The sequence below is a fragment of the Panicum hallii genome, chromosome 2 (genome assembly GCF_002211085.1).
Source record: "Panicum hallii strain FIL2 chromosome 2, PHallii_v3.1, whole genome shotgun sequence".
Classification (NCBI taxonomy): domain Eukaryota; kingdom Viridiplantae; phylum Streptophyta; class Magnoliopsida; order Poales; family Poaceae; genus Panicum; species Panicum hallii.
This window is the reverse complement of record NC_038043.1, coordinates 51,424,206-51,443,055: the sequence shown is the minus strand read 5'-3', so window position 1 is coordinate 51,443,055 and position 18,850 is coordinate 51,424,206. Positions and strand designations below refer to the sequence as shown.

Here is an 18,850-nt window from a genome sequence, read left to right as displayed (position 1 = left end):
TTTATTTATTCGTACAGTACCAGATTTGACTAATGATATATTTGTTTAAAGATTCAGTTAAGTAAATCAAGAAACGTAGATTACACTAGTAGTACATAAAAGGTTTTTGCTGACGGTTTAATTAGCATTAGGCTGGTGGTTTGAGTATCCGCCAGGAGCTCTCTACCAGCAGAAATGGCTAATTATGCTGGCGGTTGGTCAAACCAGCCAGCAATGATTCATTTGTGCTAGCGGTTGCTGACCGCCAACAAAGTTGATATGCTGGTGGCTGGTAACCCACCAGCATAAATGCTTAATCAATCCCCAAATATATATAAATAGATTGATATCCATATACATAAATAAATTGATATCCATATACAACCACATCACACTGCATGGACCTAAATATAAAAGCGATTGGAATATTTGATAAAGCCAATACATATTACATTCTAATTGTTCTATCTAACATGCAAATATCCAATTGCATGCCTACATTACATCATCTAGTTGATATTATTCTTGAGCAAAAGATACTGAACATGTTAACATCGCCAATCTTGTACCTAGGCTTTCGTCAATAAAAATCAAAGCACGGATAAGTGCATTGTCCTTTACTTCACATCGATGAGGAAGTGCTTTGCCGTAAATGGTGCACAGTAGTTCTGCAATAGGAGACGGGGTAGATCGAACCTCAATAGAAGTCTGGTACAGCCCTTCCCTAGTACGGGGTGTCCCAGACTCGTACCAATGATAACCCAACTTTCCTAAAGCTTGATATAAAATATTTTGTAAACTCATCGCCGTGAAACTGTTGCCAAACATATCCTACAACGTGGATGGTACACAAATATTATGAACTGCTTCACACAATGAAAAAAGTACCATAATATTATTAAATTGGCAAAAACTCATATACCATGTTATTTTAATTTTCTTATGCAAGTCTCTCATGAAGACTAACAATATCATGTTCATTCTGTCGAAGCGCTCTGATTTTGAACCATGACAAATCCTGAAATAGATAACCATGCCTCTCAAGTTCTGCCAGGCAAGCTTCCATGGCAGTTCTTTCATAAGTTATATCAATAGGTGATTCTTTACCACCAGCCTCTATTGGAATCATGGTTCCTAGATCTTCTCTGGCTGGTATCTCGAAAGAGATTATTAATTTCTTGAATGGTTGGTGTTCCATAGTTTGCAACTAAGGAGGTGTACCACCTAAACTGTTTACTACGTCAGCAAGCTATGTAAACACATCGATCCGTTACATTAGAGATAATATAACATTAATAAGGATTAAAATGATCTTAATAAGAAAAAAATCTTACTATTCCATGAGCTGGTAAGGTTGACTGAGGGCATTAAGTTGGTCTAGTTCGATTGACTGTGCTGAACATGATGCCCAGAGGGCGAGCCACAGGTAAAGGGTAATCCTGATGCCCCGTACCGCATGCCCCTTACCACGACCAAGGCCACGACCGACACTACCACGACCAAAACCACGACTTGCTGTATGCGTATTCATGAACGATTTTATAGGGTTGTTATGCAGATTTCATACAAATAACAGAATTCTAATCATAGTAACAATAACACATTCTATCAAATTTCATTCAAATAACAAGTTGCTATCTAGTCACACTCATACATTTAAATAATAAATTCTACACTATTTATAAACAAAATAACACATTCGAATAGATAGATTGTAATGCACTTGACTAAAATCAATTTACCCGAAGAAGAGTCGGTGATGTAGGAGGAGGTCGCGGGCGGCGCAAGAGGAGGATGAGGTCGCGGCGGCATGGAGGATGAGAGGGGCCGGCGCGGAGGAGGACACGGCGGCACGAAGCGGATGAGGGCCGACGGCGTAGAAGGAGGACGAGGCGGCGGCTGGCGTAGGAGGACGAGGAGGGGCCGCCGCGGAGGAAGAGGCGGCCGTGGCGGGGATGGCCGGCGGAGGGAATAAATCGGTAGCCTCGTGGCGTCTTTTGATTGCGTGCCAGGAACCAGAAAAATTTTGTTCCGTCCCCACCAGTATATAGTGGTATTTCTACTGGCGGGTGACATAAGGAACCGCCAGCAGAAATGTGCTATTTCTACTGGCGGGTGACATAAGCAACCGCCAAGGGAAATCTTTTTTGAAGTTTCTTTTTTGGTAAATTAGATGAAATTTATAGATTATGTAGTGTTTTATGACTAAAATTATTGTATATTAAATCAATATATTTAAGTGTTATAAGGTAATTTTCCACATTCATCTGCTATATTTTGGAAATTTATATAATTTTTGGATAATTAATTGAAAACTATATTTTAACTACATGTGTCTTATACATTAGTAATAGAATTTTATAAAATTCATATTTCAGTTTCCTAGTGATAATATAGATAGTATGAAAAAAGTGATTTGTACAAACAAATTAATGTTAACATAAACCAAGTTTGTATTTACAAGTCAATTAAAAAAAACAATAAGAATTCTTGTATATGCTTAAAAAAAACTAAGACATTTCATGATACCTACATAGGTCAATGACCATATATAAAAATACTAAGCTTATTTACAGAATATCAATGCATACATGTGTATCAAATTGACACATCTCCCTTGAAGTTACATAAACCTTAATGGAAACATTCAAGGGTACACGAAATTTAGTGATATGAACTTCAACCAACTTTTTACATGTACTGTACAAGAAATAAGTCTTGGATTAGGAGATTCAATAATTTTTGAACTTATTTACCATTTTCTAGGGATTAGATGATTTTCTATGCTTATTCTAAAAAATATTTGTGTGGCGGGTCCTTAAGCCGTCCGCCAGCACAATTGATTTGCGCTGGCGGACGGCTTATGGAAACCGCCAGCATAAACAACTGTGCTGGCGGGCGGCTTAAGGACCTGCCAGCATAAATGTGAGAATCAAACTAAAGCTTGCTGTGTACGGGTTCATTGTCCGAACGACATAACACACTCCCGCTCTTAGCTTGCTATTTACGAGCTCGTTGCCACCTGAAAGTGCATCTAGGCCTAATGACCTATTTTGGTGATTAATAACAACCTAAATGAGTATCTAATGTTTCAATTGAGTATAATGAGCAGGGGTCAAAGAAACCAAAAAGGAGAAAAGAAAAAGTAGTGAATCTTGACGACTATTCAAAATTGGAGAACGGTACCGGATCAAAAAAAAAAGAGTTGCAAGTGGAGAAATTTATTTGTTTTATGTTTTCTTGAGTTTAGGTATACCGTACTATCAAGGGGGATGTGGAAAGTGTGTGGAAGATCACCAATAAATCAAATCCGGAGAGTAAGGCTTGTAGAAATTTATGCAAATCCGAGAGCTCCTGGCGGACAGTCCGCCAGTCCTGGCGGACAGTCCGCCAGGGCGCTTAATCAGCCTAAACCCGAGAGCTCCTGGCGGACAGTCCGCCAGGACTGGCGGACAGTCCGCCAGGTCACTGGAAACTGCCTAACGGCTAGTTTCCAGTGAGACCATATAAATACCCCACGACCCCCATTCGAAAAAACTCTCTTGCCTAACCTGTGAAACCGAGTTTCAAGCACATTCTAAGCACTCCAAAGCTTCCCAAAGTGAAACCCTAGCTTTCCCACTCCAAATCTTTGGTCTAGGGTTTGATTTGAGCAAGATACAAGCAAGATTCGTGTTCTTCCCAAGAGATCCACCTTTCTTGGGCATCTCTTGGCATTCTCCATCACTTTCCACATCTATTACTCTTGGAGCTTGGCTCCTAGACGGTTAGAGGTGCTCAAGAACAACCAACTCGTGGTGTGGTTGGATTGAGAAGTTTGTATTACCCTTGTTGCTAGTGAAAAGCTCAAGTTTGACCTTTGTGGTTGCTTGAGAGAGGAAAGGGTTGAGAGGAACCCGGTCCTTTGTGGACTCCTCAACGGGGACGTAGAATCCTTGAGTGGATTCGAACCTCGGGTGAAAATCTTGTGTCTCTTGTGCTTGATTATCTTACTTCATTCTAGTGTTTTGTTATTTCTACCTTCGTCTAGCATTCTTGCCCGATCTACTTGTGTACTTACTTTGAGCTTGATTCCCTCCGCGTTTAGTGTTCCTCACTTGTTTTAGAATCTTTCTATTCAAGTGGATTTTAGTATACAAGTTTTATTCTTCGAAAGATTGCATTCCATTCCCGAGACCTCCCAGCGGACGTTGGAAGTGCCCAGCGGACACTCCCAGCGGACAGTCCGCCAGGCAGCCTCGGGCTGAGATTTTTGTGTGCAGGTTTTAAGCGACAATCGCCTATTCACCCCCCTCTAGGCGTACTTTCAAGTGGTATCAGAGCCAGGTTCCTCAAATTTGAGTCTAACAACTCGAGGAGATCATGGCCGGAGAGGATTCACACAAGAGTCTTGAGAAGAACAAGGGCAAAGAAGATGAGATGCACAAGGAAGACGACAACGCCAAGTTTGATGTATCCGATTGCTCCAAGAAGAGTGGAGATCACAAGAAGAAGAGTAAGAGCAAGAGCAAGAGCAAGAGGATAGTGATTGAGTCATCCTCATCCTCAACATCCAGTAGTGATGAGAGCTCCGACTCGGATGAAGAAGATGTGGCCACACTCGCTTTTAACAAGACTTCTCTCTTCCCCAACCTCAAGGATGGGAAAAACATCACTCACACTTGTCTTATGGCAAGGGGAGGTAAAAGAAAGGTAAAAGCCATCCCATGCTCTTCTCCTAAATATACTACTAGTGATGATGAAAGTACATCTAGTAGCTCTAATGAAAATGATAATGATATTGATATGATTGCCATGTTCAAGAATCTAGATAAAAATGCTATTGCTAAGTTTAACGAACTCATAGAAGAGCTAAATGAGAAGAATGATATCCTTGAGAAACAAGAGAACTTGCTCATTCTTGAAAAGAAGAGAAACCTTGAACTCAAGGAGCTCATAACTAAGCAAGAAGAAAAATGTAAGGCCTTGGACAAGGAACTTGTGGAAAGCAAGGAGACTAATACTAGTCTCAAGAGTGCAAATGTTGCACTTCAAGATGAACTTATTTGCTTAAACAAAAGCCTTGAATTGCAATTTGACACTCTCTTGTCCAATGCCTCAACATGTCAACATGACTCACCAATTAGTCTCTCCATAGCACAATCATGCATTAGATGCAAGGATATTGATATTGATGCTTGTGCTACTAACGTAAAGTTGATTGAAAGCTTGAAAGTCAAGATCACATCCTTAGAAACTGAAGCACAACAAAAGAAGAAGGATCTAGAGGAGGAAAAACTCAAATATGCAAGAGGTGCATACTTGAACTCAAGACGACCCAACATTAAGGATGGTATTGGTTTTCAACGTTTTGAAAAGCATAATGCTAGAGTCAAGATCAATGGGCATGAGTTCCCTAAGTTTGTAAGGGAAGCAACAAGTGGGAAAATTGCTTCCGGTAATGGGCACCCGAGAGTGCCTGGCGGACAGTCCGCCAGGCCTGGCGGACAGTCCGCCAGGACCCAGCGGACGGTCCGCCAGGAACCCTCGGGTGGCAGATTTTCAGCCTTTCGCCCCACTTCTTCCAGTGCATCAAAGCTTCCTACCAATCATTTCTATGACTTTAATGCATCTTATGTGATTATGAGAAACAAGTTTGGAAGAGTGTTTGCTAAATATGTTGGGCCACACCACAAGAGTCCAAAGACTTGTGTGTGGGTGCCCAAATCACTTGTGACTAATGTAAGAGGACCCAAGCAAGTTTGGGTACCTAAAAACAAAGTCTAAATCTGTTTTGCAGGGCTATGCCTCCGGTGGATCGAAATGGATCATTGATAGTGGATGCACAAACCACATGACCGGAGAAAGAAGCATGTTTTCAACTTATGAAGAGAACGACGATCCAACCGACTTAATCTCTTTTGGTGACAATAGCCAAGGAAGAGTATTGGGTTTCGGTAACATTGCTATATCTTCCGAGCACTACATTTCAAAAGTCTTTCTTGTTGAAACCCTAGATTACAACTTATTATCCGTGTCACAACTTTGCAACATGGGCTATAATTGTATTTTTAATGATGAAGGTGTGGTTGTCTCTAGGAGAAGTGACGGTTCAATTGCGTTTAAGGGTGTATTAAAGGGAAAGCTTTATGTAGTGGACTTCACTAAAGATAAAGCTCAACTTGATACATGCTTAATCACAAAGTCCAACATGGGTTGGTTGTGGCACCGCCGCCTAGCCCATGTTGGTATGAAAAATCTTCACAAGCTCCTAAAAGGTGATCATGTCATTGGACTAACCAACGTTGTGTTTGAGAAAGATAGGCCTTGTGGAGCATGTCAAGCGGGAAAGCAAGTTGGATCAAGCCATCACGCCAAGAACATCATGACAACGAGTAGACCATTGGAACTACTTCACATGGACTTGTTTGGTCCTATTGCCTACATAAGCATCGGTGGTAACAAATATGGTTTAGTCATTGTTGATGATTATACACGTTTCACTTGGGTATTCTTTTTGCATGATAAGAGTGAAACACAAGGAGTTCTCAAGAAGTTCTTGAGAAGAGCTCAAAATGAGTTCAACTTAAGAATCAAGAAGATTAGAAGTGACAACGGGAGCGAGTTCAAGAACACTCAAGTAGATGACTTCTTGGATGAAGAAGGAATCAAGCATGAGTTCTCCGCTCCCTATGCACCTCAACAAAATGGGGTGGCGGAGAGGAAGAACCGCACGCTCATTGAGATGGCAAGGACAATGCTTGATGAGTACAAGACTTCCGACCGGTTTTGGGCGGAAGCGGTCAACACCGCTTGTCATGCCATCAACCGACTATATCTTCATCGTCTACTAAAGAAAACTCCCTATGAGCTTCTCACCGGTAACAAACCTAATGTTTCATACTTTAGAGTTTTTGGGAGCAAATGTTATATTCTCAACAAGAAAGCTAAGAGTTCAAAGTTTGCTCCTAAAGCTATGGAAGGTTTTTTACTTGGTTATGATTCAAACTCACGTACATATCGAGTATTCAACAAAATCTCCGGATGTGTTGAAACCTCATGTGATGTGGTGTTTGATGAGACTAATGGCTCTCAAGGAGAGCAAGTTGATCTTGATGAACTAGATGATGAAGAAGCTCCAATTGAAGCTTTAAGGAACATGTCAATTGGAGATGTACGTCCTCAAGAGTCAAGCAAGGATCAAGGTCAACAATCTTCAACCAAGGCATCTCCTCCAACTCAAGATAGCGATCATCAAGAAGATGGCAATGATCAAGGGGGAGGTGTTGATCAAGATGAAGAAGAAAAGAATGACGAACAAGAGGAGTCAAGAAATCAAGTGCCACATCCAAGGGTGCACCAAAGTGTTCAACGAGATCACCCCGTGGACAACATCCTTGGTGACATTGCAAAGGGAGTAACTACTCGTTCTCGTGTTGCTACTTTTTGTGAACATTACTCCTTTGTTTCTTTTCTTGAACCTCTTAAGGTGGAAGATGCTCTACAAGATGCGGATTGGGTAATGGCCATGCAAGAGGAACTCAACAACTTCAAAAGAAATGAAGTGTGGTCATTGGTGGAGCGACCCAAGCAAAATGTTGTTGGAACCAAATGGGTATTCCGCAACAAACAAGATGAAAATGGTGTGGTAACAAGAAATAAAGCACGACTTGTAGCAAAAGGTTACTCACAAGTTGAAGGTTTGGATTTTGATCAAACTTTTGCTCCCGTAGCTAGGCTTGAGTCAATTCGTATTCTTGTTGCCTATGCTACTCACCATAATTTTAAGCTCTATCAAATGGATGTCAAAAGTGCATTCTTGAACGGCCCAATCAAGGAAGAGGTATATGTAGAGCAACCACCGGGGTTTGAGGAAGAAGCGTATCCTAACCATGTTTACAAACTCCATAAGGCGCTCTATGGGCTTAAGCAAGCTCCTAGAGCATGGTATGAATGCCTTAGGGATTTTCTCATTGAAAATGGTTTTAAAATTGGTAAAGCCGACTCTACTTTATTCACTAGAAAAGTTGGTAATGATTTATTTGTTTGCCAAATATATGTCGATGATATTATATTTGGTTCTACTAACAAAGCTTGTTGTGATGAGTTTAGTCAAACAATGGTCAAGCGATTTGAGATGTCTATGATGGGAGAGTTGAACTTCTTCCTAGGATTTCAAGTCAAGCAACTCAAGGAAGGGACATTCCTATGCCAAACCAAGTACACACATGACATACTCAAGAAGTTTAACATGGAGCATGCAAAGCCAATCAAGACCCCCATGGGCACAAATGGACACCTTGATCTTGACATTGGAGGTAAATCCGTGGATCAAAAGGTATATCGATCCATGATTGGCTCACTACTTTATCTTTGTGCATCTAGGCCCGATATTATGCTTAGCGTTTGTTTATGTGCAAGATTTCAATCAAACCCTAAGGAATGCCATTTAAGAGCTGTTAAAAGAATCATGAGATATTTAGTTCATACATCCCATCTAGGTCTTTGGTATCCAAAAGGCTCAAATTTCAAACTAGTTGGCTATTCCGATGCGGATTATGCCGGATGCAAAATTGATAGGAAAAGCACATCCGGGACTTGCCAATTTTTGGGTAAATCCCTTGTATCATGGGCATCCAAGAAACAAAATTCCGTAGCTCTTTCCACGGCCGAAGCGGAGTATGTTGCAGCCGCACATTGTTGTGCTCAACTTTTGTGGATGCGACAAACTCTAAAGGATTACGGTTATACTTTTAACCGTGTTCCTCTCCTTTGTGACAATGAGAGCGCCATTAAAATAGCCGAAAACCCTTGTGAGCATTCTAGAACCAAACATATAGATATCCGGCATCATTTCTTGAGAGATCACAATCTTAAAGGAGACATAGAGATCTCTCATGTGAGAACAAATGACCAAGTTGCCGATATCTTCACCAAACCCTTAGATGAGAAAAGATTTTGTGCATTAAGGAATGAGCTAAACATCATTGATTCTAGAATTTTGGAATAAAGTGTTGCACACTTGCTTGTCTAGTGGTAAACCTTTTAACAACAAAATGATTTTCAAAATAATGTATTCCTTGTTTGTGAAAATCTTGGATTCTCTTGATCGTTTGAATCGAATTGGTTAACATGGTCTTTTTAGATGATGAGTTATTGCTGCTCCTAGCTTCCGTTTGTCTTTTCTCTTTTTGGTGCTTGATGCCAAAGGGGGAGAAGATTGTATCCTAGCATGTGTTCTTAGACTCATGGTGAGCTTGAGTGTCGTCAAAAACTTATTTGGATATTTGGATGTATGTGAGACTATGTGTTTATTGCTTATCTCGTATTTGAACTAAGTTGGGTTGTAATAACCTATTTATGGATGATGCTATGCTATGATTGTGAACTTATTGCTTAATCTTGTTTATCTAATCTTGGTTATATTAATTCATGAATATCTTGTGGATGCAAGGATTAAGGGGGAGCTCTTCACATATATATTTCCTCAAGTTCTATTGAATTTATTATTTTTATTGGTTCATTTGGGTTGTCATCAATCACCAAAAAGGGGGAGATTGAAAGTGCATCTAGGCCTAATGACCTATTTTGGTGATTAATAACAACCTAAATGAGTATCTAATGTTTCAATTGAGTATAATGAGCAGGGGTCAAAGAAACCAAAAAGGAGAAAAGAAAAAGTAGTGAATCTTGACGACTATTCAAAATTGGAGAACGGTACCGGATCAAAAAAAAAAGAGTTGCAAGTGGAGAAATTTATTTGTTTTATGTTTTCTTGAGTTTAGGTATACCGTACTATCAAGGGGGATGTGGAAAGTGTGTGGAAGATCACCAATAAATCAAATCCGGAGAGTAAGGCTTGTAGAAATTTATGCAAATCCGAGAGCTCCTGGCGGACAGTCCGCCAGTCCTGGCGGACAGTCCGCCAGGGCGCTTAATCAGCCTAAACCCGAGAGCTCCTGGCGGACAGTCCGCCAGGACTGGCGGACAGTCCGCCAGGTCACTGGAAACTGCCTAACGGCTAGTTTCCAGTGAGACCATATAAATACCCCACGACCCCCATTCGAAAAAACTCTCTTGCCTAACCTGTGAAACCGAGTTTCAAGCACATTCTAAGCACTCCAAAGCTTCCCAAAGTGAAACCCTAGCTTTCCCACTCCAAATCTTTGGTCTAGGGTTTGATTTGAGCAAGATACAAGCAAGATTCGTGTTCTTCCCAAGAGATCCACCTTTCTTGGGCATCTCTTGGCATTCTCCATCACTTTCCACATCTATTACTCTTGGAGCTTGGCTCCTAGACGGTTAGAGGTGCTCAAGAACAACCAACTCGTGGTGTGGTTGGATTGAGAAGTTTGTATTACCCTTGTTGCTAGTGAAAAGCTCAAGTTTGACCTTTGTGGTTGCTTGAGAGAGGAAAGGGTTGAGAGGAACCCGGTCCTTTGTGGACTCCTCAACGGGGACGTAGAATCCTTGAGTGGATTCGAACCTCGGGTGAAAATCTTGTGTCTCTTGTGCTTGATTATCTTACTTCATTCTAGTGTTTTGTTATTTCTACCTTCGTCTAGCATTCTTGCCCGATCTACTTGTGTACTTACTTTGAGCTTGATTCCCTCCGCGTTTAGTGTTCCTCACTTGTTTTAGAATCTTTCTATTCAAGTGGATTTTAGTATACAAGTTTTATTCTTCGAAAGATTGCATTCCATTCCCGAGACCTCCCAGCGGACGTTGGAAGTGCCCAGCGGACACTCCCAGCGGACAGTCCGCCAGGCAGCCTCGGGCTGAGATTTTTGTGTGCAGGTTTTAAGCGACAATCGCCTATTCACCCCCCCTCTAGGCGTACTTTCACCACCACATCCTCCGCCACCACTTCCCCACCACCGCATCCGCCACTGCTTCCCCACCGTTGCTCCTTCCTCGCTCTCTTGCCCGCATCTGGCCCCATCCCTATGGCTCCGCCGCTTGCCACCGCGCCACCGCCCCTTCTTCATCGTGCCGCCGCCACGGCTGCCGCCGACGCAAACCTGTTGACCTTCTCTTCCATCTCTAGTTCATCGACATCACTTGAGTTTCAAGGTGAGGTCCACATGGCGAGCACCATAGGCAACCCATCCGCCGCGCCGAGCAGCTCCCAATTCGTGTTTTCCCCCTTCCTCATTGTCCCAACCTGTCATGTCAAACCAAGATTATTTGTCTAAGGAGCAGGGCAGGCGAGATTTTCTACAAGTGCCCGAACCACTACAAGGTGAGTATTTATGCATTAAGATTATATTTTGCTAGTTTGACATCATTTAAGTTGCTTATTTTAAATTGTTGGTCTAAGCTTTTTTGCCTTAGCTTCCTTTTAAGTTAGATTCTAGTTAATCAATGTAATGTTAGGTATTTATCTTAGTATTTGTCTTAGGTTATTTTGCTAGTTCATTAATGTTACACATTTGTCTTAACTGCTTGTTTAGTTAGATTATTCCAGTTAGCGTATTTCAGCATATTCTTAGATATTTGTCAAATTTTGGTAGGAGGATCCGACATCTTGTCTGTGTTGCTGGTGGAATGAAAACATCTACCTGAAGTGGTTGGTAGACAAACATCCAGAATTGTTGCTTAATCGCTATGGATCTAGTGTCGGTGCACGCAGTGTAGTTGATGATCAGACTACAGCAGCCGGGCAGCCGGACTAGTTCAGCCGCGTGTTGTTCAGCCTCAAAGAGTTGAACCAGCAACTAGTAGTATGAGCATGAACTTTCAAGACCTGAAGATGCAATTGTGTGATATGAGGATAGAGATGTGTCAAATGAAGATGCACAATGAAAAAAGATCTCGAAATATTGCTGACTTGAAGCATGACTTCAACAAGAATGGAGTTGGATTTGGTAGTCTTGTAATTGTTTTGGGTCTATTTGTAGATGTGTTGGCGTACCTCTTTACTTTTGGTCTCTTAGGGGGTTAGACTTATGTAGCTAGATTGTATCAATACGCTTGTTGTTTCCATTCTAATTGTAAGATGCAGAACTTGGTCCATTTGTGTATGCGACGGATGAGACTTGTGTTGACAGACTTTATATTTAATTTATGTTTGATGAATTTGAACCACATGTGTTATGTAAGCATAGTTTTTTAATATTTTCTGCTTGAAATAATGCTTGATGAACTTGGATCCTTATAATTTGCATGAGCGACATATTTGTACTGGCGGGCCACCTAAACAAATGAAATTGGAACTATTTTTACTGGCTGATGCTTATGCGGCCCGCCAGCACAACTGCATTACTGCACGGTTCATGAGCGGGCGCCCCCAAAGCATTAATGCTGGCAGCGTCAATACCAACCGCCAGTGTAAACCGTTTCAATACTATCTTACCTATTTTTACCTAAACTACACGTGGCTGCAGCAAGCCATGCCGAAGCCGCATCTACAGGCTTTGATGCTGACATGGTGACCGATAAGGTAGGTGGTCACCATCGGGGTGGTGCTTGCATTGGGAGAGAAGCATGCACGGGTGTAAGGCCACAAGACAAATGGGTGGAGGCAGGTACTAATTTACTGATAAGCTATTCCTGCACTAAACCGTAAAGATCTGGTTGTTGATTTCGTTTGAACAAAGAAACACTAGCTAGGTCTATTAAAAATGCCACCGGTTTTTGTATGCCGCAGGTTTTCTACATCTTAGGTGGTATCACCGGATTCAACCAGTTCATGCGTCTGATGAGAGGCAACCCATCCTTATCCGACCAGCTTGACAAGGGTTTAAGAGCATTTCTTTTATGTAGAGGCATCACCACACCTGAATGCATCTTCTAAGCATGCTGTACTATTGCTAACTTGAAACTCCCATGACCTTTACAAGTGACTTTACTTTTGTTTTATTACTTTTTCAAAATTCATGCAAAAGCTGAGGTAAAAGTTAGAGCTAAGTGGTTCTTCGAAAAAAAAAAGTTAGAGCTAAGTCTTCGACTTAAGGTACTAGTACCTTCACTTATCTCTCGTTCTTTTGAAATTAAAGTCTATCTTTCATAATAAAGGTGGCTGGCCACAACTTTGACTGTATTTTTTATTGCATGAAAAATAGTTAAAGTGTCCAAAAAAAGGATGAGTTATAAATAGACCTAGAAAGGACAAGGATGAGTTATGAATAGTTAAAAGGATGACTTATCTCTCGTTCTTTTGAAAAAAAAAGAGGAAGATGGGACCCAGGGCCTGGACCGATCACCAAACTACCCAACCCACACCTTCTTGGCCACCACGACGTGCAAATACAATCTACTTCAAGTTAGGGGCTTGCTCTTCCAGAAATAATCCAGGTCGCGCGCGATCTTGAGGCGATCTGTTACGAAAAGTGGAATAATTTTTTATTATATTAGAACAATTATTCTAACTTCTTCATTAAAAAAATTATTCCACTAAAAAATTTATCCAAATATATTCGAGTGTGATCTTGTTTTAAAGATTTCGTCGTAATAGTGGCGTAGTTAGATTTTAATTCGGATATACGGTTTGAAAAATACATCCTTTTATCTTGTTATATTCTTTTGTTTTTTGAACCATGTGTCCGGTCCATTCCCTTTTTGTAATACCTTGACTGCTAGTCACACGTTGGCTCATCACAGCCCTCTTGCTCTTCGTCTCTTCACGGATCAAGCAAGGGAAGTAAGAAGAAAACCGCTCGGGGACGCTAGGTCAATCAGGAATGGCAAATGTCAATATGATCTTATCCCTTAGCACACTCCCGCGATATTTCAAATTTCATAAGACCTATAAGGAGTACTCATAAGATAAGTCTCAGTGAATAGTTTTATGGTACAGTTATTAAGACTGGAAACTAGCTAACTGTGCTACGTAAGTTTTATGATGATAAAACTCCTCTCACATCCTATAAAACTCCCTCTTTCTCCTTCCTCGCTATGTTAGCAAAATTGATAATGTGGTATAGAATTTAATGCCATGAAATTCTTCATAAAACTTCCATTGAAACTGGTCTAAAGCTTCCACAAGGCGCATCACTACATGCGCGACCGACTGGGACAATAATTGGCCTAGACGTCGACTCAATTATCAAGGTGGTTGTGATGATCTAAGTCCAATCACTCATGTGCATTATTACTCACCAGTGATGTAATGCACCTGAGTTTCTAAGTCTAAAATACTTTAACCACAATGACGGTGTGACACAGGCGTCTAACAGTTATATATGTCCAAATACCGTACCTTATTACCTAATACCTTAAAAATCCAGCGTTGTGAGTGAGTGCGTGACAACAATGACAGGATACATGCAAGTTGCAGGTTGTTGCTGCTCTTTCAGGGCAATATATTCACAGTGCTAGAGGCTAGAGCTAACCCGACCGCCACAGCACAGGGCGTGGCCAGTGGCCACCAGCCTATATAACGCAAGAGTTTCCAATGCCATCCTCGTACAATCTGCAGCTTGCTTTCATGTGACTGTCATCGACGACGACGACATAAATGGCGTCGCTCGCCGTTCTCATTGCCCTCGTCGGCGCGATGCTGGCCTCCGGCGCCGCCGGCGTCCGCGTCGAGCTCACGCGCGTCCACTCCCGCCCAGGCGTCACCGCGTCCCAGTTCGTCCGCGACGCCCTGCGCCGCGACATGCACCGTCACAAAGCCCGGGAGCTCGCCGCGTCTCGCGGCGGCGGCGCCACGGTGTCCGCGCCGACCAGGAAGGACTCGCCCGGCGGCCCGGAGTACCTGATGACGCTGGCCATCGGCACGCCGCCGCTGTCGTACCCGGCCAGCTTCGACACGGCCAGCGACCTCATCTGGACGCAGTGCGCGCCCTGCGGCGGCCGGTGCTTCCCGCAGCCGACGCCGCTGTACAACCCGGCGGGCTCCGCCACGTTCCGCGTGAGCGACTGCGGTGGGTCGCTGTGCCCGTACAACATATCGTACGGCACCGGCTGGACGTCGGGCTTCCGGGCGACCGAGACGTTCACGTTCGGCTCGTCGCCGGCCTGCCAGGCCCGCGTCCCCGGCATCACCTTCAGGTGCAGCAACGCCAGCAGCAGCAGCGACTTCAACGGCTCCTCGGGGCTCGTCGGGCTGGGCAGGGGGCCCCTGTCGCTCGTCTCGCAGCTTGCCGCCGGCAGGTTCTCCTACTGCCTCACGCCGTTCCAGGACGCCAACAGCACCAGCACGCTCCTCCTCGGGGAGTCGGCCGCGTTCAGCGGCGCCGGCGTCCGCTCCACGCCGTTCGTCGCCAGCCCGTCCAGGCTTCCCATGAGGGTGTTCTACTATCTCAACCTGACCGGCATATCCCTCGGCACGAAGGTTCTATCCATCGCCCCAGACGCCTTCTCCCTGAAGGCCGACGGCACCGGCGGGATCATCATCGACTCGGACACGACGATCACATCACTTGACGACGCGGTGTACCAGCAGATCCGCGCCGCCGTCCTCGCGCTGGTGACGCTGCCCAACACAAATGGGTCGGCAGCGATGGGGCTCGACCTGTGCTTCGCGCTACCGTCCCCGATGTCGGCGCCGCCGGCCATGCCGAGCATGACGCTCCACTTCGAGGGCGCGGACATGGTGCTCCCCGCGGACAGCTACATGATCTCCGACTCCGGCTTGTGGTGCCTGGCCATGCAGAACCAGACCTACGGCGTGGCGAACATTCTCGGCGTCTACCAGCAGCAGAACATGCACATCCTCTTCGATGTCAGGAAGGAGACATTGTCGTTTGCTCCGGCCAAGTGCAGCACGCTCTGAACAGAGGTTCACACACACGCAACCTGTCGAATAAACTTCCCAATTAAAGATACATAGCATTTGCCTAAAAGGAAGTGGCAGTGCTAAGTATATTTCCCTTGTGACAGTCTAGTTGTCGTTTGATCATTTGATGTTTGCGCTTCGGATCCGTGTGGTCTTGATGGTGTCATATACTTGTGTGTGAAGGTGTTCTCCTTTGAGGTCAGTCTACTTTATTCTTCGTTTCGAAATGTATGACAGAGGCTCTTGCCCTTCGTTTCGAAAGATAAAGCGAAAATTCTTATGATGGTGGAGGTTAGTTGTGCCTTCTAAACAGGCCTAATTATTTGGAATTTATCTACCACTAGCCAGCCAAGACAGAGCACAAATTATGGAGGATACATGTAACTGGGCCAAATCTACCACACAAAAAAAAATGCACAGCAACTTTTTTTTCTCTATCCTTTCTTCTCCGATTAACGATGATCTAGTAATAGTGGCATGCTGGGAATATCTGGACCCCGTTCTCATCTCTGATTGGATTCAGACAATTCGTGCATCTCTGAATTCGGACTTCTGGAAGCTGAACTGCTTTTGGATCACCATGACCTCACAGTGATCCAACGACCGCAGGTCCCGTTGATTTTAGTACTCAACGCCGACCAAGCACCTCAGCTAATCCCTTTTTTCAGCGCTCATAATAATCGTCGTAGACGCAGCCGTGTTGATGTGAATGTGACAACAATGGTAGACTTTGCAGACTGCTTCGGCTCTTCCAGGCAATTCCCCAAACAGGACCGGCACAGGATGCCGTGCTCTGACCAGGTTAACATTACCGCGTTAGAGCTAGCCCGCCATGATTACCAGCTTATATATATAACGCAAACATTCCATTGCCATTCTTGTATTGTGAGTTTGCTTACATGTCATCGACGGCGACGGCACAAATGGCGTCGCTCGCCGTTCTCACCGCCCTCTTCTGCGCGACGCTGGCCGCCTCCGGCGCCGCCGGCGTCCGCGTCGAGCTCACGCGCATCCACTCCGGACTCACCGCCTCCCAATTCGTCCGCGACGCCCTGCGCCGCGACACGCACCGGCACAGCGCCAGGCAGCTCGCCGCGTCCGGCGGCGCCGCCACGGTGTCCGCGCCGACCAGGAAGAACTCGCCCGGCGGCGGGGAGTACCTGATGACGCTGGCCATCGGCACGCCGCCGCTGTCCTACCCGGCCATCGCCGACACGGGCAGCGACCTCATCTGGACGCAGTGCGCGCCCTGCGGCGCCCAGTGCTTCAAGCAGCCGGCGCCGCTCTACAACCCGGCGAGCTCCACCACCTTCGGCGTGCTCCCGTGCGACAGCTCGCTGAGCATCTGCGCGGCGGCGCTGGCCGGGGCGACCCCGCCGCCGGGGTGCGCGTGCACGTACAACTACACGTACGGCACCGGGTGGACGTCGGGCGTCCAGGGGTCCGAGACGTTCACGTTCGGCTCGGCGCCGGCCGACCAGACCCGCGTCCCAGGCATCGCCTTCGGGTGCAGCAACGCGAGCAGCGACGACTTCAACGCCTCGGCCGGCCTCGTCGGTCTGGGCAGGGGGAGGCTGTCGCTCGTCTCGCAGCTAAGCGCCCGCAAGTTCTCCTACTGCCTCACGCCGTTCCAGGACACCCGCAGCACCAGCACGCTCCTCCTCGGGCCGTCGGCGGCGCTCGACGAAACGGGCGTCCGCTCCACGCCGTTCGTCGCCAGCCCGGCCGAGGCTCCCATGAACACCTTCTACTACCTCAACCTGACGGGCATCTCTCTTGGCACGACGGCGCTGTCCATCCGGCCCGACGCCTTCTCCCTGAAGGCCGACGGCACTGGCGGGCTCATCATCGACTCCGGCACGACCATCACGTCGCTGGTCGACGCGGCGTACCAGCAGGTCCGCGCCGCCGTCGTCTCGCTGGTGACGCTGCCGATGACAGACGGGTCGGCAACGACGGGGCTCGACCTGTGCTTCGCGCTGCCGTCTGCGGCGTCGGCGGCGCCGGCCATGCCGAGCATGACGCTCCACTTCGACGGCGCGGACATGGTGCTCCCGGTGGACAGCTACATGATCCTGGACTCCAGCTTGTGGTGCCTAGCGATGCAGAACACGACCAACGGCGCGATGAGCACGCTCGGAAACTACCAGCAGCAGAACATGCACATCCTCTACGACGTTGGGCAAGAGACACTGTCGTTTGCTCCGACCAAGTGCAGCACACTCTGACCAGACCTAACTACAAATGTTCCCTCTTTTCTTAGATACTCCCTCCGTTCCAAAATATAGTTCGTTTTGATTTTTTTAAATTATAATTTTTGCTATACATCAAGATATATGTTATATCTAAGTGTATAGAAAAACTATGAATCTAAAAAAACTAAAATAACCTACATTTTGGAACGGATGGAATACATGTTGATTAGGACAAGCCACTTTGTTCATTTTTGAATTATCGACTCATTCTAAACATCATATATTTAAAATAATAGGAGATATATATCCGTGTGCATAGGTGGGTTCATCATTTTTATGCAGTGACCCGATCGAAGAAATTTTCAATTCAATGTGCTAAGTATCTTCTTTTTTGAGGAAAATGCTATATGTATCTTGTCCTTGTGATAGTCTAGTTGTGCCATGATGGTGGTGTGTATACTTCTATATAGAGGTGTTCCCTTTGATGTCGATGTACTTTATTCTTCGTTTTGAAATGTATGGCAGCACTCTTTCACTTGGTTTAAAAATATAAAAAAATTGAAAAGTCAGACATGTTTAGAATGTAATGGAATACTCCAAATGTAGCTGAATACTCCAAACGTACTAGCCAGAGTTTTATTTTAATTTGGAGACTGTCGATGTTTAAAATGACACCTATCGGCTATTTGAAACTAGAGGGATTACGAAGTCCAGCATGTAAAAGAAAATCGATTGAATGAAGTAACATACGAAGATCTGGTAATGATAGATGACCAAACAATATGAGTAATGTCCACAAAGTGCAACGCCATTGTTTTTTTTTTGGGGGGGGGGGGGGAGGAGGATATATATTTTCTCTTTCGACAATTGATCATATTGAATTATAAGGGCATGTAGTTCACCTTTTCGTATATTCTTAAATTTTTTTTGTTTGCATATAACTTAACACATATTTTTTCATTATGTAATAACC

General features: G+C 44.8%; 2 protein-coding genes across 2 annotated transcripts; both read left to right on the top strand.

The window, feature by feature from the left end:
• Window positions 1-14,307: 14,307 nt before the first annotated feature.
• On the top strand, window positions 14,308-15,965 carry LOC112880198 (aspartic proteinase nepenthesin-1-like). The gene has a single exon (XM_025944704.1). The coding sequence runs from the start codon at window positions 14,417-14,419 to the stop codon at window positions 15,677-15,679; it is 1,263 nt and encodes a 420-aa protein (XP_025800489.1). The 5' UTR covers window positions 14,308-14,416; the 3' UTR covers window positions 15,680-15,965.
• Window positions 15,966-16,556: 591 nt separating this feature from the next.
• LOC112881843 (aspartic proteinase nepenthesin-1-like) lies at window positions 16,557-18,400 on the top strand. Its single transcript, XM_025946732.1, has 2 exons — window positions 16,557-17,930; window positions 18,323-18,400. The coding sequence occupies exon 1, from the start codon at window positions 16,582-16,584 to the stop codon at window positions 17,908-17,910; it is 1,329 nt and encodes a 442-aa protein (XP_025802517.1). The 5' UTR covers window positions 16,557-16,581; the 3' UTR covers window positions 17,911-17,930; window positions 18,323-18,400.
• The last annotated feature ends 450 nt before the right edge of the window (window positions 18,401-18,850 follow it).

Excerpts from the sequence above, each read along its gene's own strand:
- LOC112880198 (XM_025944704.1), top strand. The coding sequence starts at position 14,417 with ATGGCGTCGCTCGCCGTTCTCATTGCCCTCGTCGGCGCGATGCTGGCC.
- LOC112881843 (XM_025946732.1), top strand. The coding sequence starts at position 16,582 with ATGTCATCGACGGCGACGGCACAAATGGCGTCGCTCGCCGTTCTCACC.